The sequence below is a fragment of the Hippopotamus amphibius genome, chromosome 3 (assembly GCF_030028045.1).
Source record: "Hippopotamus amphibius kiboko isolate mHipAmp2 chromosome 3, mHipAmp2.hap2, whole genome shotgun sequence".
In the NCBI taxonomy this organism is placed as follows: domain Eukaryota; kingdom Metazoa; phylum Chordata; class Mammalia; order Artiodactyla; family Hippopotamidae; genus Hippopotamus; species Hippopotamus amphibius.
The window spans coordinates 71,168,753-71,187,582 of NC_080188.1; the positions used below are offsets into that span (position 1 = coordinate 71,168,753).

The 18,830-nt window shown below is 35.9% G+C and overlaps 1 protein-coding gene and 1 pseudogene across 4 annotated transcripts in view; one reads left to right on the forward strand and one right to left on the reverse strand.

Annotated features, from left to right (window-relative positions):
* MANBA (mannosidase beta) overlaps nucleotides 1-18,830 on the reverse strand; it is a 143,886-nt gene that overhangs the window by 76,311 nt on the left and 48,745 nt on the right. For all 4 annotated transcript variants that reach the window (XM_057728530.1, XM_057728531.1, XM_057728528.1 and 1 more), the window contains exons 8-11: nucleotides 18,250-18,401; nucleotides 16,560-16,677; nucleotides 14,644-14,730; nucleotides 11,251-11,418 (exon numbers count right to left, since the gene is read on the reverse strand). In XM_057728530.1, coding sequence (XP_057584513.1) covers nucleotides 11,251-11,418; nucleotides 14,644-14,730; nucleotides 16,560-16,677; nucleotides 18,250-18,401 — 525 coding nt within the window. The remainder of the gene's footprint in view (nucleotides 1-11,250; nucleotides 11,419-14,643; nucleotides 14,731-16,559; nucleotides 16,678-18,249; nucleotides 18,402-18,830) is intronic.
* Nucleotides 8,215-11,039, forward strand: LOC130847978 (tigger transposable element-derived protein 1-like; annotated as a pseudogene).

Here is an 18,830-nt window from a genome sequence, read left to right on the forward strand (position 1 = left end):
TGCTGGGAAAATTGGGCAGCTACATGTAAAAGAATGAAACTAGAACACTTCCTAACACCATATACAAAAATAAACTCAAAATGGATTAAAGACCTAAATGTAAGGCCAGACATTAAAAAACTCTTAGAGGAAAACATAGGCAGAACACTCTATGACATAAATCAAAGCAGGATCCTTTTTGACCCACCTCCCAGAATAATGGAAACAAAAATGAAAATAAACAAATGAGACCTAATGAAACTTAAAAGCTTTTACACAGCAAAAGAAACCATAAACAAGACAAGAAGACAGCCCTCAGAATGGGAGAAAATATTTGCCAATGAAGCAACAGACAGAGGATTAATCTCCAAAATATACAAGCAGCTCATGCAGCTCAATCTCAAAAAAACAAACAACCCAATCCCAAAATGGGCAGAAGACTTAAACAGACATTTCTCCAAAGAAGACATATAGATGGCTTACAAACACATGAAAAGATACTCAACATCAACTAACCATCAGAGAAATGCATGTCAAAGCCACAATGAGGTATCACCTCACACCGGTCAGAATGGCCATCATCAAAAAATCTAGAAACAATAAATGCTGGAGAGGGTGTGGAGAAAAGGGAACTCTCCTGCACTGTTGGTGGGAATGTAAATTGATACAGCCACTATGGAGAACAGTATGGAGGTTCCTTAAAAAACTAAAAATAGAACTACCATATGACCCAGTAATCCCACTCCTGGGCATATACCCTGAGAAAACCATAATTCAAAAAGATACATGTACCACAATGTTCACTGCAGCAGTATTTACAATAGCCAGGACATGGAAGCAACCTAAATGCCCATCAACAGATGAATGGATAAAGAAGATGTGGCACATATATACAATGGAATATTATTACTCAGCCATAAAAAGGAATGAAATTTAGTTATTTGTAGTGAGGTGCATGGACCTAGAGTTGGTCATACAGAGTGAAGTAAGCCAGAAAGAGAAAAACAAATACCGTATGCTAACGTATATATATGGAATCTATAAACAAAAACAACAACAACAAAAACACAACAACAACAACCAAAAAAACGGTACTGATGAACCTAGGGGCAGGACAAGAATAAAGATGCAGATGTAGAGAATGGTCTTGAGGACACAGGGGTAAAGGGGAAACTGGGATGAAGTGAAAGGGCAGCATAGACATATATACACTACCAAATGTAAAATAGATAGCTAGTGGGAAGCAGCTGCATAACACAGGGAGATCAACTCGATGTTTGGTGATGACCTAGAGGGGTGGGATAGGGAGGAGGGGAAGGAGGCTCAAGAAGGAGAGGATATGGGGACATATGTGTAAATACAGCCAATTCACTTTGTTGTACAGTGGAGACTGCACGACACTGTAAAACAATTATACTCCAATAAAGATCTAAGGAGAAAAATAAAATAAAATGAATGGTTCTTCATATAGTTGCTAACATTTTTCATAGCGCTTCTTTCACTCTGCCCTGTAGTGCTGGTATTTATCTCCATGTTTCCCCCTGAGAGCAGACTATAAACTCCATGAGGATAACATTTTCCCCACAGCAGCAGGAATGAGGCTTTGCTCCTAGTAGTAGATAATTTAAAAACTTGGATTGAATTTTAAAATATTAGAAAGCATGGTAGGGGCTTCCCTGGTAGCACAGTGGTTAAGAATCCACCTGCCAATGCAGAGGACACGGGTTTGACCCCTGGACAGGGAAGATCCTACATGCCATGGAGCAACTAAGCCCGTGCACCACAACTACTGAGCCTGCACTCTAGAGCCCGCAAGCCACAACTAATGAGCCCATGCTGCACAGCTACTGAAGCCTGCGCGCGTGCCTAGAGCCTGTGCTATGCAACAAGATAAGCTACTGCAATGAGAAGCCCATGCACTGCAACAAAGAGTAGCCCCTGCTCCCTGCAACTACAGAAAGCCCACACACAGCAATGAAGACCCAATGCAGCCAATTAATTAAATAAATAAATTTCTTAAAGAACAAAAAGCATGGTAAGATTATGGGTAATCAAATTTTAAACAATATTCTATCATAATGGCTTTGAAGGAGAATTGGAGAAGGCTGATCAACTGGCCTTAATCAAGTCTGATTTGTTTCCCTCCATTATTCCAAATTCTTTCATAATTTGGTAAGTTGAGCCAGTCAGTAAAATTACTAATGAGTCTCTGCCTAAAAATATTCACCCATGATGATGCACTATGATTTCTTTCCATTTTTGTACCATTTCCACTTGAGGCTTGATTTTTATTCTCAAATCTCACAGATTTCTTTCTAGATCATGACCTTAAATGCTTATTTGGACCAAGAGATATGTAAGATAAACCAAGAGAATGACTACTTTTAAAAAGAATGAAGTGCTAAAGAAAATTGATCATTTCAGTCTTGTGGATAGATCAATTTATGGTCCTCTTCCTTAAATGCCTTATATTTTGATATAAATAACAGCACTAATGATTATATAGCACTTAATCGCATTCATCTTTTAAGAAATCAGCAGGAAGCTGGGATGAAGTGAGAGAGTAGCATTGATACATATACACTACCAAATGTAAAACAGATAACTAATGGGAAGCTGCTGCATAACAGAGGGAGATCAACTCGATGATGGGTGATGACTTAGAGGGCTGGGATAGGGCGGGTGGGAGGGATTCATGGGAGGCAGGGGATATGGGGATATATGTATAAATATAGCTGATTCACTTTGTTGTACAGCAAAAACTGACAGAACAGTGTAAAGCAATTATATTCCCATAAAAAGTTTTTAAAAATATCAGCAAACATCAATTACTGCCCATGAAGTCATTTTAAAAAACATAGATTCCCTTGAGGAATTCCCTGGTGATCCAGTGGTTAAGACTTGGTGATTTCACTGGTGTGGGCCCGGTTCAATCCCTGGTTGGAGAACTAAGATCCAGCAAGCTGTGTGGCATGGCGAAAGGAAGGAAGGAAGGAAGGAAGGAAGGAAGGAAGGAAGGAAGGAAGGAAGGAAAGAAAATCAAAGGGAGAAAGCAAGCAAGCAAGCAGTTGTCCTTGTTCAAGATGGCAACATAACTATCTTCAAAAAAAAAAAGTTTGTAAATAAATAAATAAATAAACAGAAATTTAAAAAAATAAAAAACATAGATTCCTTGTGAGAAAAGTATCACATTTCCATTTCAAAGATGGATAAGAAGTGGTATACAGAAACTAATTTTTTTCAAGTTCAAAAATGTAGTGTTAAAATTAGAGATTAAAGTTGGAAAGTATCTGAAGACCTACCCTGTTGAGTGAAACTAACAAGGATGATAATGATGATTACCATTAAGTAAAAGTCTACTATGTGCCAGAGTCTGTGCAATGCAACTTCCATCCCTTATCTCACTTAATCCAAATAACATCTCTTAAGAGTTGTTAACCCTTGAGAAAATGGAGATTAAGTAATTTGTCCAAGATTATATAGATAGTAAGTGGCCCAGCCAGGATTTGGAGTCATAAGCTCTTAACCACTAAGCTATGAAATGAAAATCCTCAAATATTAAAATCCATTTCCTAAATCCATCAGATATGAAAAACACAACACCAATACTGTGAGTAAACAGATTATAAGTGTTCTGTAAATATTAAAGTTTATACCATCACCTTTTGTGAACAGAAAAATTCTTCATGACACATGACAGCATAACAGATAAGCCAAAAATGTGAACCTATGTTTTTCATGAATTCTCACTGAAGTTTCTTCACATAAATGGAATAATACCATCCTCTGGGCACACTTGAGTGCCAAAATCACATACCATTCTTTTTAAAATATCTCTCTTCAAATTGCTTCAAGGATGTACTTCAAATATTTAAAACATCTAATTATGGATACAAAATTGTAAAGACAATTAGATTATTAAACCACATGTTAAAGTTTTTAAAAAGTTAAATCTTTTGGAGCCATTACCACAAAAACAAACAAACATGATGCTTCCTCTTCCTTCAAAAGAAATCCAGTTTATATTAAAATATGTATTCACATAGTAAATAGAATTTTAATATGCCTATTAAACAAATAGTGGTGGAAAGAGAACCACCATAAAGGGAGGGCTCTAAGGTGAAGTTGGAAACCAGCTCTTTCCTATCACATGCCAAGATACTCGTATATGATACATATAAAATTTTACTTTAGCATTTACAATTATAGAATTTTAGAAGTAGGATGTCGCTCAGACTCAAAGTGAAGGAATGGAAAAGGATATTCCATGCAACCAGAACCCAAAGAAAGCTGGTGTAGCTATACTTCTCTAAGAGAAATAGACTTTAAAATGAAGACTGTAATAAGAGACAAAGAAAAGAGTGACTAACAATAAAGGGGTTAATCCAACAAGAGGATTATAAATTTGTAAATACTGATGCACCCAACACAGGAACACCTAATTATATAAAGCAAATATTAACAGACCTAAAGGGAGAAAGAGACAGCAATACAATAATAGTAGGGGATTTTAATACCTCACTTACATTAACGGATAGATCATCCAGACAGAAAATCAATAAGAAAACACTGGCCTTAAATAACAGATTAGATCAAATAGAATGAAGAATAAAAGTCATATGGTCATTTCAATAGATGCAGAAAATGCACGTGACAAAATGCAACATCCATTTATGATAAAAACTCTCAACAGGGACTTTCCTGGTGGTCCAGTGGTTAAGAATCTGTGCTTCCACTGCAGGGGGCAAAGGTTTGATTCCTGGTCGCAGAACTAAGATCCTGCATGCCATGTGGTATGGCCAAAAAAACAAAAAACAAAAAACACAGCTCTCAACAAAGTGGGTATAGAGAGAACATACCTCAACATATATACCTCAAAGGCTATATATGACAACCCATAGCCAACATCACACTCAAAAGCTCAAAGCTTTTCCTCTAAGATCAGGAATAAGACAAAGTTGCCACTTTTATTCAATATAGTACTGTAAGTCCTAACTAGAGCAATTAAGCAAGAAAAAGAAATAAAAGAAATACAAATGGGGAAGGAAGAAGTAAAACTATTGCTATTTGCAGATGACATATTATAAAGAGAAAATCCTAAAGATTAGACCAAAAAACTGTTAGAAATAATACATGAATTCTGTAAAGTTGTGGCATACAAAACCAATATACAAAAATCTGTTGTTTCCATACACTAATAATAAACTATCAAAGAAATTAATCCCATTTTCAATTATATCAAAAAGAATAAAACATTTAGGAATAATTTGAACCAATGAGGTGAAAGACCTATACACTGAAAACTATAATGCACTGATGAAAGACATTAAAGAATACACAAATAAATTGAAAGATAGTCCATGTTTATGGATTGAAAAAAATAATAATATTGTTAAAGTATCCATGCTACTCAAAGCAATCTAACAAGATTCAATGAAATCCCTATCAAAATTCCAATGGCATTTTTCACAGACATAGAAAAATCAATCCAAAAATTTGTATGGAACCACAAAGACCCTGAATAGTCAAAGAAATCTTGAGAAAACAGAGCAAAGTTAGAGACATCATGCGCCCTGACTTCAAACTATATTACAAAGCTATAGTAATTAAAACAGTGTGATACTGGCATAAAAATAGACACATAGGTCAATGAAACAGAATAGAGAACCCAGAAATAAACCCATGCACATATGGGCAATTAATTTACAACAAAGCCAAGAATATACAATGGAGAAAGGACAGTCTCTTCAATAAATGGTGCTGTGAAAACTGGACAACCATACCCAAAAGAATGAAAGTGGACCACTATTTTCTACCATATACAAAAAGTAACTCGAAATGGATTAGAGACTTGAATTTAAGACTTGAAACCATAAAACTTCTAGAAAAGGTGGTAAGCTCCTTGATATCAGTCCTGGTGGTGTTTTTTGTTTGTATGTTTTTTGTTTTTTTGTTTTTTTGTTTTTTTTTTTGATTTGACACCAAAAGCAAAGGCATCAAAAGCAAAAATGAACAAGTGGGGCTACATCAAACTAAAAGCTTCTGCACAGGAAAGAAAACCATCAGCAAAATGAAAAAGCAACCTTCTGAATGGGATAAAATATTTGCAAATCATGTATCTGATAAGGGTTAATATCCAAAATACATGAAGAACTCATACAACTCAATAGCAAAAAAACCCAAACAGTCTGATCCAAAAAAGGGCAGAAGATTTAAATAGACATTTCCAAAGAAAACATACAGATGGTCAACAGGCACATGAAAAGGTGTTCAGCATCACTAGTCATCAGAAAAATGTAAATCAAAACCACAAGGACATATCACTTCACACCTGTTAGAATGGCTATTATCATATCAAACTGTACACTTTAAATATATGCAGTTTTTTTGTATGTCAATTATATCTCAATAAAAGTTCTTTTAAAAAAAAGAACGGCTATTATCAAAAAAAAAAAAAACAGATAAATGCTGGCAAGGATGTGGAGAAAAAGGAATCTTTATGTACTGTTGGTGGGAATGTAAATTGATGCAACTGCTGTGGAAAACAATATGAAAGGTCCTCAAAACCTTTAAAACAGAACTACCATATGATCCAGCAACTCCACTTCTGAGTACTTACCCCAAGACACTGAAAACTTGAAAAGATATGTGCATCCCATATTCACTGCAGCAGTATTTACAATAGCCAAGACATGTGAAAAAATCTAAGTTCACTGACAGATGAATGGATAAAGAAAATGTCATATACATACAATGGAATATTAGCCATTTAAAAAAATGAAATCTTGCCATTTGTAACAACATGGATGGACCATGAAGGTATCACACTAAGTGAAATGTCATACAGAGAAAGAAAATACCATGTGCTCTCATTTATATGTGGAATCTAAAAAACATAAACAAAAAAACAAGCTCATAGATACAGAAAACAGATTGGTGATTACCAGAGGTTGGGGGTAGAGGGCAGTTAAAATGGGTAAAGGAAACTTAAAAAAGGAATAAAGAAAGAAAAGAAAAGTAATACCTATAGAACAGCTGAGCCAGCTGTGTTACTCTTTCTCCCAGTCTGTGAAAATCTTCTAGCTGGGATATTTGCTTCCAGAAGTAACTCCAAATATCCACAATAAACACACACACACACACACACACACACACACACACACAGGTAAGGGAGCAACTTTCACACCTAAATATCTTTGCACTGACAATCCTAAGATCTCTCAGCCTGCACAAATGCTCCCAGCTAACATATTCTGAAAGAAAGCATGTCTACTTACACAGAAACTTTTAAATTCTAGATGAAATGCTATGCTTCTAGGAAAGCTAAATATTCACAGCTTTAGAAGAAGTTATAAACTCAAATTGGATACTAACCATAGGAAAAATTAAATACATGAAGGTAAAAAAAAAATCTATGCCCCCAAGAATGTATGTGGAAAACAGTATAGAAGTTCCTCAGAAAACTAAAAATAGAATTACCATATGATCTAGCAATCCCACTCCTGGGCACATATCCAGACAAAACTATAATTCAAAAAGATACATGCAACCCTATAGCCAAGACATGGAGACAACCTAAATGTCCATCAACAGATGAATGGATAAAGAAGATGTGGTGTATATATATATATAATGGAATACTATTCAGCCATTAAAAAGGAAGGAAATAATGCCATTTGCAGAAACACGGATACAACCAGAGATTATCATACTAAGTGAAGTAAGTCAGAAAGAGAGAGACAAATACCATATGATATCACTTAAATGTGGAATCTAAAATATAACACAAATGAACCTATCTATGAAACAGACAGAATCACAGACATAGAGAACAGACTTGTGGTTGCCAAGGGGAAGGGGGGTGGGGGAGGGAAGGACTGGGAGTTTGGGGTTAGCAGAGGTAAAATATTATATACAGGATGGATAAACAACAAGGTCCTACTGTATAGCACAGGGAACAATATTCAACATCCTATGATAAACCATGATGGAAAATATTAAAAAAAAGGAATGTATACATATGTATAACTGAATCACTTTGCTGTACAGCAGAAATTAATACACTGTAAATCAGCTATACTTCAATAAAAAATAAATTAAAATAAATTCTATGCCCCTCAAAGTCACTGGGCCCAGACTGTTACATGGGTGAATCTGTCTCAATAAAACCAAAAATCTCTATTTTATTTACATTGTTCCTAGACATTAAAAAGGAAAAGGCCCCTAACTCACTCTATGAGGTGAGCACAAGCACATACACACCAAATGCTACAAGCTGGGTTCTATGGGCCAAATCTTTCTTGCCAAATAATTATGTTTAGATAGCACTTTTTAATGTTGAATATAAATGTTATGAGACCCAACATCCATTCACCTATTACCACAGTCCCCTCTTCTCTCTTTGTGAGCCTCATCTATTCTACTTGATTCAATTTTTTAAAACAAATTTGGCTCTTCTACGCATCTGAGTTTACAATTTTTATCACACACCAATTTCACTTGTGAATATAAATTTTTAAATTGTACCAAAATCTTAGTAATCAAATCTAGCAGAGCAAAAGAACAAGGCATTATAACTAAATAGAGCTTAAGTTATAACTAGTTTATCATTAGAAAATTAATTCACAGTAGTCACTATACTAATATATTAAAGAACTAAAAAAAGCAGGGGGGGAGAAAGAAGTGCTATATTAACAAATCATCTAATATAGAGATTCTCAGCCTTTGGGGATCTATGAATGGGCTCCAAAGAGTCAATAGCAACCTGCAATTCTAAGCACAATATTGGTGTATGTGTGGTTTCACAGACACAGTAATTCTCAAAGAAGTCTACAATTCATGAATCCTTTCATATGCTGCAGCATTATAATGGACTACTCTGCATTAAAATGATACAATATCAAGATTCAAACTGATTGGTTTTTAAAACAGATTCTTAAATTCTACTTCATTAAAAAGCATGACAAGCATACAATTTTTACTACAAACTGAAGGTTTCTGGTAACCCTGCATCAGGCAAGTCTATCGGTGCCATTTTCCAAAAGCATTTGCTCATTTTGTGTCTGTGTCACATTTTGGTGATTTATGCAATAATTCAAACTTTTAAACTATTATACATGTTATGGTGATCTGTAATCAGTGATCTCTGATGTTATTATTGTAATGGTTTTGGGGCGCCACGAACTCTACCCATATAAGATGGCAAACTTCATAAGTGTTGTGGGTGTCCTGACCACTCCACTAACTAACCATTCCCCCATTCTCCCTCCAGGCCTTCCTGTTCCCTGAGACACAACAATATTGAAATTACGCCAATTACGTGTTCAAGTGAAAGGAAGAGTACACGTCTCTCGTTTAAATCAAAAGCTAGAAATGATTAAGCTTAGTGAGGAAGGCATGTCAAAACCCAAGACAGGCCAAAAAATAGGCCTCTTTCACCAGACAGTTAGCCAAGTTGTGAATGAAAAGGAAAAGTTCTTGAAGAAAATAAAAAGTGCTACTCCAGTGAACACATGAATGATAAGAAAGCAAAACAGCCTTATTGCTGATATGGAGAAATTCTGGATAGAAGATCAAAACAGCCACAAACTCTCTTAAGCCAAAGCCTAATCCAGAGCAGGGCCCTAACTCTCTTCAATTCTATAAAGGCTAAGAGAGGTGAGGAAGCTGCAGAGGAAAAGTTTGATGCTAGCAGAGTTTGGTTCATGAGATTGAAGGAAAGAAGCCATCTCCATAACATCAAAGTGCAAAGTGAAGCAGCAAGTGCTCATGCAGAAGCTGCAGCAAGTTATCCAGAAGATCTAGCTAATTTTAAAAGGTGGCTACACTAAACAACAGACTTCCAGCATATGAAACAGCCTTCTATTGGAAGAAGACACCATCTAGGATTTTCATAGCTTGAGAGAAGTCAATGCCTGGCTTCAAAGCTTCAAAGGACAAGCTGACTCTCTTGTTAGGGGCTAATGAATTTGGCAGCTTTAAGTGGAAACAAATGTTCATTTACCATTCTGAAAATCTGAGCACCCTTAAGGATGATGCTCAATCTACTCTACCTGTGCTCTATAAACGGCACAATAAAGCCTGTATGACAGCACAACTGTTTACAACTTGGTTTGCTGAATATTTTAAACCCACTGCTGAGACCTACTGCTCAGAAAAAAAAAAAAGATTCCTTTCAAAACATGACTGTTCATTGACAATACACCTAGTCACCCATGAGCTCTGATGGACATGTACAACAAGATTAATGATGTTTTCATACCTGCTAACACAACATCCATTCTGCAGCCATGGATCAAGGAGTAATTCCAACTTTAAGTGTTATTATTTAAGAAATACATTTTGTAAAGCTATAGGTAGAAATTCCTCTAATGGATCTGGGCAAATTCAATTGAAAACCTTCCGGAAAGGATGCACCATTCTAGATGCCATGAAGAACATTCATGATTCATGGGAAGAGGTCAAAATATCGACATTCCCAGGAGTTTGGAAGAAACTGATTCCAGCCCTTATGGATGACTTGAGGGGTTCAAGACTTCAGTGGAGGAAGAAACTGCAGATGTGATGGAAATAGCATGAGAACCAGAATTAGAAGTGGAGCCTGAAGATGTGATGGAATTGTTTCAATCTCACAATAAAACCTGAACAGATAAAGAGTTGCTTCCTACGGATGAGCAAACAAAGGGGTTTCTTGAGATGGAATCTACTCCAGTGAAGATGCCGTAGAGACTGCTGAAATGATGACAAAGGATTTAGAATATCACATAAATTTAGTTGATAAAGCAATGACAATGTTTCAGAGGATTGACTCCAATTTTGAAAGAAGTTTTACTGTGGGCAAAATGCTATCAAACAGCCTTGCATGCTACAGAAAAACGGTTCCTAAAAGGAAGAGTCAATTGATGTGGCAAACTTGGTGGTTGTCTCATTTTAAGAAATTGCCACAGCCACCCCAACCTTCAGCAACCACCACCTTGATCAGTCGGCAGTCATCCACATCGAGGCACGCCGTTCCAGCAGCAAAGAAATTATGATTCGCTGAAGGTTCAGATGATGGTTAGCACTTTTTACCAATGAAGTATTTTTTAAATTAAGGTATGTACATTGTTTTTTAAAACATAATGCTATTGTACACTTAATAGACTATAGTAGAGTATAAACATAACTTTTATATGCACTGGGAAACCAAAAATTTAGCTTTATTGCAATATTCTCTTTACTGTGGCATCTGGAACCGAACCTACAATATCCCCGAGGTATGTCTGAACTTACTTCGAAGACAATCCTTCGGATGTTTTTCACATACAGTGTCACATAATCACTGATGTAGGTAGACAGATGGCTGGGCTGTGTATCAAACCAATTCATCACCAGTGCTGCTTCATTTTCATTATTTCCACTCCATATGATGATAGAAGGATGAGATTTCAGTCTCCTGATCTAAAATTGAAGAAAACATAAATAATTTTCAAATTCTCAACATAAAAAAGCTCAGAGCTATAATTATTCATAAAATCATAGCCACTGCCTTTCTGCACATGTATTTTTATGTGCCAGAAAACTCATTAGAAAATGAGCAGTAATGTTACTTGTGGGAAGACACTTTAAGAAATCTCTATGATTCTTTTTATCTAGATTTTATAACCATTGATAAAATAGGGTTCCTCTTCTGCATAAAACTGAAGAAAGTATAATCCCTTTCATTAAAAGAGAAAAATAAATCAACCTCATCATTATCTGACTTGCCACAAAAAGGTTCTAAGAAATACAAAAGGCAGGAGACATTATATCACAGGGGTTAGTTTCTCAAGAGCAGGTTGGAGTTTTTTGTGAAGAAACAAATGAGGCAGAACAAACACTACTGCTGAGAGAGGAACTGAAGTTCCCACACAGTCTCCACCAAGATCAGAAAACCACAAGGACAGTTAGAGACGGTTTTAGGAAGCAAGTGAGTACCAGAGACACTCTGGGAGTTAAAGAAAAATACACAGAATATTCTAAAGGAAAAAAGATTAGGACATCAAGAGGCTGTCACCTGAAATAACGATCAATGTCATGTGTTAAGAGATCAACGAAGGTTAAGGAAGTCACTGAATATACCTAAACACAGAAGAAGAAATTAGGGAATCTGAAAATCCTGCCTGCCCTAAGAGTTGAGGCTCACTGCTGGCCAGCCCTACACAAAGGTGAAAGGATCCAGTTCTTCTGACACACTGGAAGATGCAGCCCAGCAGAACAGGGCAATTAAATCCCTGTGTGAACAGCAGAGTGAGTCAATGGTCAAGAGAAATTCTTTTGGAACATGTTTTAGCAATATAACCTCGTTGGTATTTATAGCTTCTCTTGCACTGTGCGGATGATTACGTGATGGCTCCCAGCTGATGTTCTCTCTGTGGTCTCCATTCCATATGCTGAGTAACCCATACATGAAATAGAGGCATTAAGGGTATCTTAAAGAGACAAATCTCATTAAAAAAATTAAAGTCGTGTTTTTTTCTAAACCAGTCTTATAACAGTATTTCCTTATTTGCATCAGGTAAGTGAGGGCTGTGACCAACTGTGACGGGCATGTTTACAGTACTGATGAAAACACAAACACAAATACTGAAGAGAGAGAACGCTTCAGTGACTCTGTGCTACACACACCCTTCAAATTGACCTAGAAGTTTCTGGTGAGCTTTACTTTAAATGTTAATAAACTCTGCACTAAAAAGTTCTCTTCTTTAAAATACATAAAAGAATTGAAAGCACATAGATATATTTTACTTGTGTGAAAGAAAATTAAAAATAAAATGTGTTTACAACCTACATAACTATAATTAATATTTTAGAAGTTATTCATTCATCCATCCATCTACACATCTGATGAATAATACAGCCAGATCACAGGGATATACAGGGAGGAACATACCCTAGGCCTCAGGGAGATTACAATCTTGATGATGGAGTGACAAACCATTGAACAAGTAATTTCAAGTGTGGTGTATGTCACAAAGGGAAAATGACCTAGTTAGAGTTGCAGACATAGAAAGCTTTTTCCCAGAGAATCATGCCCAAGAAAGAAGGGCCAGAAAAAAATGAGTGAGGTGGTCCATACGGGAGGATAATAGGGAAGGTGTTCCAGGGCAGAGGGAGTACAGGGGAAATGGTGCTTGCTGAGGCTGGAGAGGTAGGCAGAGGTAGGAGAGTGCTCGGTGAGGATCTTTAATTTTATCTGGAGGGCTCTGAGCAAGGGATGATTCAATGTTCACTTTCGAAACTTTGGAAAAATACAGAAAACAAATTATGACATGGTGAATTATTATAAGGCAACCACACTCATAATACCATCCGGACTGAGAAAGAAAATTTTACCAACCACCCCAGAAGCCCACATGTACCCCTTTCTATTCATAGCCCCTCCTTCCTTCCAAAAGTAACCACTATCTTGAATGTTATAATAATCTATTTTTTTTCATTTATTTTGGTTTTTCACACAAATATACATTCACAGACACTAATTTTTTTTTTAATCAGGCAGCATTGGGTCTTTGTTGTTGCATATGGGCTTTCTCTAGTTTCGACGAGTGGGTGCTACTCTTCAGTGAGGTGTGAGGGCTTCTCCGCGCAGTGGCTTCTCTTGTTGCAGAGCACAGGTTCTAGGCACGCGGACTCAGAACTTGTGGCGCATGGGCTTAGTTGCTCCGCAGCATGTGGGATTTTTCCGGACCAAGGCTCAAACCCATGTCCCCTGCATTGGCAGGCAGATTCTTAATCACTGAGCCACCAGGGAAGTCCCAGACACTCTAATTTTGAACTCATGGATTTTAATACACTTGATGGATTTCAATCCACTGACATTCTTATCCTTACTGAATCTCAAATTGCCTGGCTTTTGGTTGATCAGAGTCATCAAAGTTCTTTTAACATATCTTTGACAGTTTCCTTGTTATTTGTATGCCAAAATATTTCAGGATCATCTAGTATATTTCCCGTCCCAGACCTGGAGTCAGCCATTTCTCCTCTAAGAATCCTTCTCTTAGTGGCAATGATTATTTCAATATAAGGATGCTTAATATGACTAGGTTACTCACTGTTTCTAGGCCTTTTCAGTGGACAGGGCTAGGATATAATCACTTCTTTGCATTCATATATCTATAAATATAAAAGTGTTTATATGTGGAAGGTAAAAGAAATCAAGGAGTCCAGAATCACTTAAAAACTTTGACCTGAGAAATTCAAAGACTGGCATTGCCATTTATTGGGCTGGGGAAAACTGCAAGAAAAGCAAGTCTGGGGAAGGTAACAGAAGTTTGGTTTGGACATGTTACATTTGAGATTCCTATTAGATCTCCAAGTGGAGGCACCAAGTAGGCAGCTGGATAATAAGAATCAGGAATTTGGCAGATAAGTCAGGGCCAGGAATAAATCTGACAGTCATCAGCCAATATGCGGAGCTAAAGTCAAGACTGGGTGGAATCGCCTAGGGAGTCAATTACCTGACTGATTTTTTTCACGGGATTTAGTAAAGAGAACAACAAGAAGAAAAAGAAGAAATTAAACACAACAACGTAAATCAACTATACTTTAAAGAAATTTTAAAAAAGAAGAAAGAAACAAAGGGAGATTTAACAAAAGGCAAAACTAAAATGTCAGCCTTTACTTCTTGAAATGGTAATGACGTACCTGGTGAGCAACTTCTGCTCTCACTGAATCCATGAAATCCTGATCAGTCGGGTAAAGCGCACAGGCAAACATAAAATCCTGCCATACCTATCAAATCAAATAAAAGGCAATATAGCACTTTCATAGATTTTACTGCACAGAAAGAAATTCTTCACTCTGAACTTTGGGCGTGAACTTTCACGCAAATGAAAAATCAACTTAGCCCTATGAGTGTGATCATTTGAGCACCACAAGGCATGAGGTATTGTTTTCCCAGTGCCTCACAGACTCTCCAGAATGGTAGGGAAACCTGAGAAGAGAAAATGTTAGGTAGGCAGAAAAGGAAAAGAAGAAAGGGGAATTCAAATAAGGAAACAGTGCTTGTGTTGCGAGGAATATGAAATTCAGTAAGAAGCTTTCTCCCAATCCCTCCTCACTCCTAATTCACTCTGATTTTCACCAGGAGTTTGATATTGAGTGAAGGCCCAGACTGTTAAGAAACATGCTTTGTGGGGCAGGGAGGGAGGGGGGGACTCGAGGCGGGGGGAGTCAAGGAAGGGAGGGAATACGGGGATATGTGTATAAAAACAGTTGATTGAACTTGGTGTACCCCCCAAAAAATAATAAATAAATAAGTAAAATTTAAAAAAAAGAAAAGAAACATGCTTTGTTTACAAAGGAATTAACTTTTCACGGCAAAAAGTATTACTACATGGACAGTTAAGAGATGAAATCACTTAAGTGCATTGCTAGGGAGGCCATTATGACGCAGTGGTTTAGAGCATAGAGTCTAAATCTGTTGGCCTGAGTCAGAACTTCAATTCCACCATATACCCACAGTGAGTTTCGGCAAGTTAGTTAACCTTTCCACATGTCAGTTTCCCTACCTGTAAAATGGGGATAGAGAACAACAGTAACTACCTCATAGGATGGGCATGAAGCTAAAATAAAATAATAGATGCAGAGCACTGAGAACAATGCCTGGAATATTACAGAATATTGTCACATTATCATCACCATCAGCATTATCAACATTATTAAAATTACTACTCTTCTATAGAGTGCTTTATATTTTAGAACTGTAATACTAGAACTAAAAGATATATTTCCTTCTCTTAACCTTCACCAATGCAAACTATGTTCAGTGTACTTAATGACAATATTAAGCATACCTTTTAAAATTTAATTTTATCATTTTTCTTCTCTCTAGGCCTTCTTGTTAGATCTCCTTAAAGTTAAAACTTTTTAATATTTTATTTTCTTTTTTATGCTTACCATCCTGTCATAAAGAAAATTACAAGCAAATATAGATATATGCTTAGATATAACCAATATGTAGAATGTCCATCATTTAAAAATAATTAAGTAATTACGATATCCACTATCAACTGTGGCTCTGGGTTTGCAACATGCCATTTATTCCTTTGCAAAAAAAGTGGAACATCATTCCTGGCTCTGAGAAAAGAAGGCATGGGCTGTGATATCACTTGTATGTGGAATCTAAAACATGACACAAATGAATTTATCTACAAAACAGAAACACAGACTTATAAAACAAACTTATGGTTACCAAAGGGGAAGTAGGTGGGGCGGGATAAATTAGGAGTTTGGGATTAGCAGATACAAACTACTATATATAAAATATCAATAGATAAAAAACAAGGTCCTACTGTATAGCACAGGGAACTATATTCAATATCCTGTAATAAACCATAATGGAAAAGAATCTGAAAAAGAATATATATATATGTGTATAACTGAATCACTCTGCTGTACACCTGAAACTAGCACAACATTGTAAATCAACTATACTTCAACAACAACAACAACAACAAAGACAAAGGAATAGGCAATATCACCCACTCAGAACATTGGAAGTCAAACTGAGGATATGGTAACACATCAACAAATAAAATGGTGAGCTGTCAGCTACTCACCATTATTCCTAGTTCATCACAGAGCTCATAGAATTCATCCCACTCATAAATTCCTCCTCCCCAAACCCGGAGAGCATTCATGTTAGCATCTACAACAGACTGCAAAAGGAGCCGTAACCTGCAGAAGAAATTTTAAAAACAAATGCTAATCTGAAACCTCAGGGATGTTAAAAAAAATAAAAATAAAAAAAAACACATTGCGGTTGATAAACACATTTCAAATCGCTGTTAGAAGAACACATTTTAAAATCATGATGGTTTGGATATACTGCTAAGTGAAGAAAGTGAGACAAAATTACATATACACATTAACTGTAACCACATAAACAAACCTGGAAAAAAATACAAGTGAAATCTTTTCTCTGCCTTCTAAATTTTCAGTCATGCTATTACACTATTTTTAAAATTAAATTTTTGTCTTAAGGTTATTCTTGCAGAATAAAACACTGTAAACCTTGGAAAGCATGTGCTTATTTTATATAACCATTTCAAATTGTCAGATAAAAAACAAATCTTGAATATTAGTATCTAGCTCACACTCCTTTTTTTACAATTCCTCCAGTCCATTACTCCTTTATCTAGTAAATTTTCTTCCTGTTTTTTTTTTTTTTTTTTTTTGAATTCCTATTCACAACACCCTCAGGTAAGTCTAGAAGTTTGCAGCCACCTTGAGAGCACATACCCTCCATTTCCAGAACAGTGCCTAGAAACGAACGGAAAAGCCCAATAACAGGATGAGCACAGAACAAGAACAGTGTGCTCCCAGCAAAGACACCTAGGGGCAAGTTTACTAACTGGCCCAGGTGTGCTGTACAGCCACTGCCAATACCTGCCGGGAGCAGAGAGGAGCATTTGAAAAGGAAAAGAGACAGCAAATTATCTGCACTGTGTCTGGAGAATGATTTCATTTTCATATGAAATTCAAAACATCATACACATTTTGAAGTAAAAGGATACTATACATTTGGATATATGCAGTTTATTGTATGTCAATTGTATGTCAATAAAAGTTCTTTAAAAAAAATGGGTATTATACAACTTTTGGCAAAATTAGAGTTTAGTTACCAACCACATCTACAGTCTAAACATAATATACGTCAATGCATATTTGTACATTTAAATAAGTTAAATGTGTTTATTTTCTCTATTACAAAGACAGTAGTTTATAAACACAATCAAGAAATATTTTCTTGTAAAGTTCTAGTCTCAAAGCTTCAGAAAAACACTTTGAATTTTAAAATTTCTTTAGTTCTTTTTACTAAGGTAAAAGTGAAAGAATGTGCAAATATCTTAGCATGAAAAGGTAAATATGGGTTCCCACTTTTTTTTAAGCATAAAAAAGAAAAACTTAAGGTATTCTTCAAAAAAAAAAAAGCCCAAATTTAATCATCTTTTCCCCCGCCCACAGACTAACTATCCAAAATATGCATTAGTTATTTTCTTGTTCCTCTAGAAACAATTTATAAAAATTGGATAGTTTCAGTAGTCTCAAATAGTTTAGCTGTAAGACTACCTATAGCTCATCAGAATGAAATAAATGCTTTTAAAATCTTTTCCATTCTAAAGATTCCATCATCCTAGAATTATATATTACCTCTTGGTTCCTTCCACTGGAACTAAAAAAAGTTAAAATGAGTAGCTCTTAAGCTCTGTGGGACTGAGGAACAAGAAATAAAAGGTGATAACTTACAAGGCAGAGGTTACTCGATCCTGGAATGAGTCTGCAGGGATCCAATTCGAACCTTTCAGAAATATGGGAAGTCCATTAATTTTGAAGTAGAAACTCAGACCACGTGACCCTTTTATGGGCTCTTCTATAAGTTCCACTGTCCTAAAATAAACCTATTATTAACAGAATTACATAGTGAATATCAAATGTAAAACCTAAGCACATACCAAAACCAAACTGTATTGTTTACTATAGCCTTAAAAAAATAAGCAAAAAAACATATTTTTTTTAAAAAGCAAATTTTTGAGCAGTTTACATGAACATAAATTACTGTTAATTTTCTATCTTCTATGATGCACTTAATGTGGAAGTGCATATTTTATTTCATTTTGCTGGAAGTGCACATTTTAGAAAAATATATATATAAATAAATAATTACCAGATTCTGTTATTTCTCTTTGAAAAGAAAAACACAGAAACCATTAAAGAGTGAAATATACTGTAGTATTCCCCACGAAGTAGGCATTTGCAATTATGTCAAAAGAAATATATTTGAGATAACTCAAAATTAAAACAAAAACTGATACTATTTCACAAAAGTG